Here is a 4,360-nt window from a genome sequence, read left to right as displayed (position 1 = left end):
ACAATCTTATAGTTATAATATTTAACATGGTAAAACATTTAACATTTAACACATCATGAATACCCCTACTGTAGTCGTGAGTCAACTCCTGTGGGTTCTTGGAGCCCTCCTGAGGGCCAACCAGCCTCTTAAATTGGGTACCCTTAATTGGGTAAAAATCTGGCGGTTGAGCGTGATTCTGACCAAATCACCTCCTTGCACAACCGTTGGTCTAGTAACAGTACTTCTTTACAAAGTACTGTACCCCTGTTGTAGCGGTACAGATTTAATTTTAATTTAATATATATATTGTCACTGATGTTTCTAATGAACACTGGATTGACATATTTAATATACAGAGAACGTCTGACTATCAGATAGAACTTCTAAAAAACATATTGATGTAAAATACATAAATTTTAAATGTCTATCAATAATACGATGTACTATGCAGACTTAAGCTCAGTTTATCAAAAACTGTCATTCGTACGTTTCTTGGAATAACGATTGATCGATCTTATGTTTTGTAGTTAGGTTTATTAACTTGCAGAGACGTTAAATCGGATAACAATGGACCACATGATTTGCGGACGTCAATGCCATTTAGGAACAATTGACATAAAAACAAAATGTGTATGTAATTATTTACGCCAAATATGACACAAAATTAAGAAAATTTCTTATTTCATAATTTTGTAGGTATATTTTATGAAAAATATTAATAAGTGCAAATTCTCCATCTTCGAACAGTTGCCCAACTTTAACAATTTAATCGAGAATACTGAATGAGTTTACAGAATCTAGTGGGAGATAGACTCTCGTTCCTCCATACATCTAAATTACTATCGATATTATGCAATTGAACGGGAAACTGATTAAAATTACATGAGAATCCCCCTGAGAAGAATTATATGCACCGTCACAACTCCATTAAAATTCATGATAGGATTTTGAGAAGTGTGAAGGTCAATTTTATGGTCTAATATTTTTAAAACACGGGAAGCTATATGGTTTAGTAAATTTTGTACTTCAGTCTTAGCAACCGGTTCAATAATGCTGATACTTGATTCTAAACTGAGAGTGATCGAAGATTTTTGGAAGAATTACTTATTTCTGTTTACTTTCCAAAGAAAATACGACCAAATAATCTTCGCGTTTATTATATTAAGAACATCCGAGCAAAATTATTACGTCCATGGAACAAAAATAATTAAAAAATTAATTATTCAAAAGGGGCCAACTTCCAGCAAGCCTGCATATTTATAACCTGAAGAAGTCCTGTTTTATGAATTTCCTGTTATTTTTCAAGTGATTTTTGTAAATTGAAAAAAAAAATGCAATATAATCTGTAGAATCGAAAAAAATCTCACTTTCAAATTATGGTTATTCAACAATTGCAATCTAATCTCTAATCTAACATAAATTAAGGTTTAAAGAAAGTTAAAGTTTAAAACTGTCCAACTTTGACCTACTGTTTTAAAAATTTAGATAATAAAGTGTTATTTTATACAGAAAAATACCATACACGATCAATAAACGCCTATTATTTATATATATTTTTTTTTTAAAATAACAATGATCAAACTTTCATTTTCTGGCCAGATGCCCGAGTTTGCACTTCACTCATCCCAATGTGAGGTGTGAATAGCTTGACAACCACAGTACTTCGGGTATAAATCTTGTTTAAATGACGTAACTAAACTTAAAGGAAAAAATTAATGAGGTTACCGCATTCGGTCAACTCATTGCTGATTCATGAACCTAGTTTATGGCAAATCAACATAATTGGAGAAGTCATTCAGACTTTTGAATAGTGCAAACCTGTAGTTCATATAGTATATTAATCCATGGTGCAAACCTATTTTGGTAGCATATATAGTACTAATAAAATACATAAAGTAGTTTGTATAGTACAAACCTGTCCTTCATGGAGTTTTCAACTCAATATAAAAATAAATACAACTCATAGTGTCGTTCAAATAGTTGCTATTATAACGCAGAATTCAGAAATTGTTATATTTGTTATTAATGCACCCAACTACGGTTTCTTTTAATCTTTGTAACTGTTCATTCAAAATTAAAGAGTGGTAGTTCTTTTAAGTTTTCAGTTTCTAAAGAATCGTAGATATATAAATAATCTATGTTAAGAGTAGATTGTGTACAGGTTTAGCTGAATCACTCCATGCTAAATTTGGTTTCAAAAACTATCCGAAATTTATTACTAATTTATTTATTAGCTGATGGATTCCTAACATAAAAGTAATTGACATTATTTCTATGCGTGAATTAAACCTGTACATCAACAATCAGATTTATTTAATTTTAATGAGATCCATTGTTAAGTTCATAAAAGAAAACTAGTAATGTTTTTTTTTTCGGAATTAAATGAACACATTTTAACAGGAGCAGTTTATTGTTTAGATTTTTTTTTTTATTTCACTGTCATTACCTTTGTAGAGTCCGATGCACGATATTTGTAGTTTATATAATGCCAGTATTTTTAACGAATCTTTATATTTATAATTAATTAGTTGTAAATAGTTTATTAAATTAGGTTTTAATTTTTTGGAGCAGGACATTTTAATAATAAAACGTGTAAAGTTTAAAAAATAGACGATTCCAAGAAAAACATAGTTCTCATGAGCATTCAGGAAAAAGTGATACATCTCTTTGTATTCCTATAAGTGGAGTTTCCTAGGTGACAGTGACAGTGATTGCGAAAGGTGACCCAACCACTATAATCGTGTAAACTAACTGTCATATCAGAATATACTTGATAGTTGTTAGTACAATCGATTGCGCTTCGCGACAGAAATATATCACGTGGGGCCTGCACTTTGGTCTTCAAATAGATCTATATTATTAGCCAATCGGATTATTATATATTCGATACGAATTACGAATATTTTTGCAGTAACATTAACTTTAAATTATTAATTTTTAAAATAAGCTAACAAAAATAACTATTATATTTCTAAGATAAAATAAGTTCTACAAAAGTTAGTAAAAAAAAATAAATTAATAAATTGAAGAATATGGGTTTTAAAAGTAATTGTTTAAGGTAAAAACATTAAATAATCAATAATGATGCACTAACTATTAAGAAATGATCTTAGAGGATGCAATATGACAATAAAAATAAAAACATAAAAATGAGAATGCTTACCATTGACAGTGACATTGTAGTTGCTGTTGAAGTGCATCAGAGCAGATTTAGGTAGCAATGGTGGAATACTGCGAGCTGCAGTCCCCCACCTTTTTGCGCTGAATGTGAACTAAATTTCAACACCTAAACGAATATATTTTTCCTTAAAACCCATTTAATCTCGAGATCCAAGGCCATAGTGAAGGTAATTGTTTTTATACTAATAATAATTACCCATGGTCATAATAAGAGTGATTTTTACCACGGTTTATCTTACTTGTATATTATTAAGCAACATTTTTTTCCTGCTACTTGTGTACCTTCCTTAAGTGCAACCCGGACTTCCTATAGTTGCATAGAATCAAAAAATAATCTCCCACTACTTTTTATGTTAAGGTTTATCACCGTTTCTGGTAATAACATTATGAAGAAGTTTTCAGTGAAAATAAATTTATAAATAATAACCCTGACCATCTTCTTATATATAAATTTATAAAAGTTCAAATCATAATTGAAATATAATGAGGGAAATCAAACGATATAAATGAATGATTTTTACATACAGTTGAATTCCGCTTAGTTGGAGCTTCGGATTGACCGTCGGTAAAAAGGAAATGGGTAACTAAAGTGCTGAGAAAATACTGTTTGGAAATAGAAATAAAAACAACTAACGAGGAGAAGATGGTTGAGGGAGCGGTCAAAGAGAAACACAATAAAGTTGGTGTAACCTATTTTATTGTGCCAACGTTTCGGCTAGAGTTTCTAGCCTTCTTCAAGGTTAAGAACAGAACAAGATAACAACCACAGTAAGTATAGAAAATAAAAAAGAAAGTATAAACAGAATAACATAAAATGAATAATTTTACAAAATAGAATTAATAAAATGAAGTTATATAATGCAAAGAAGTATGAACATATTAGTTATTATTAATTTAAAAATTGAAATATGGAGAGAAAATGAAAATTGAGAGGAAGAAAATATATGTAACAATGATAATTAATAAAGAGGCAAAATATAAGTAAAATATACCATAAGAAATGAATAGAAAAAAACATTTTTGAAAACACCAATAATAATATAGTGAACATAACTTATAACGTGGGTAAGGAAAATGGAGAAAAGTGGAGAAAAGAAGGGGTGGTAAAATAAAGTAAGGGGAAAGAAAAGAAAAGAATAAAACGAGCCTGTTAGCTTGACAATCAAACGCCTAATGGATACTGCGCCAATGACGGCCA

The 4,360-nt window shown here is 29.9% G+C and overlaps 1 protein-coding gene across 1 annotated transcript in view; it reads right to left on the bottom strand.

Moving 5' to 3' along the window:
- Positions 1-3,235, bottom strand: part of LOC106679820 (very long chain fatty acid elongase 4) — a 14,994-nt gene extending 11,759 nt beyond the window's left edge. Inside the window, exon 1 of the mRNA XM_014419174.3 lies at positions 3,146-3,235. Within this exon, the coding sequence (XP_014274660.1) occupies positions 3,146-3,182 (37 nt within the window). The 5' untranslated portion in view covers positions 3,183-3,235. The remainder of the gene's footprint in view (positions 1-3,145) is intronic.
- Between the last annotated feature and the right edge of the window lie 1,125 nt (positions 3,236-4,360).

The sequence above is a fragment of the Halyomorpha halys genome, unplaced genomic scaffold (genome assembly GCF_000696795.3).
Source record: "Halyomorpha halys isolate HHAL.00 unplaced genomic scaffold, Hhal_1.1 Scaffold223.1, whole genome shotgun sequence".
Taxonomy (NCBI): Eukaryota; Metazoa; Arthropoda; class Insecta; order Hemiptera; family Pentatomidae; genus Halyomorpha; species Halyomorpha halys.
This window is presented reverse-complemented; position numbering and strand designations above follow the sequence as displayed.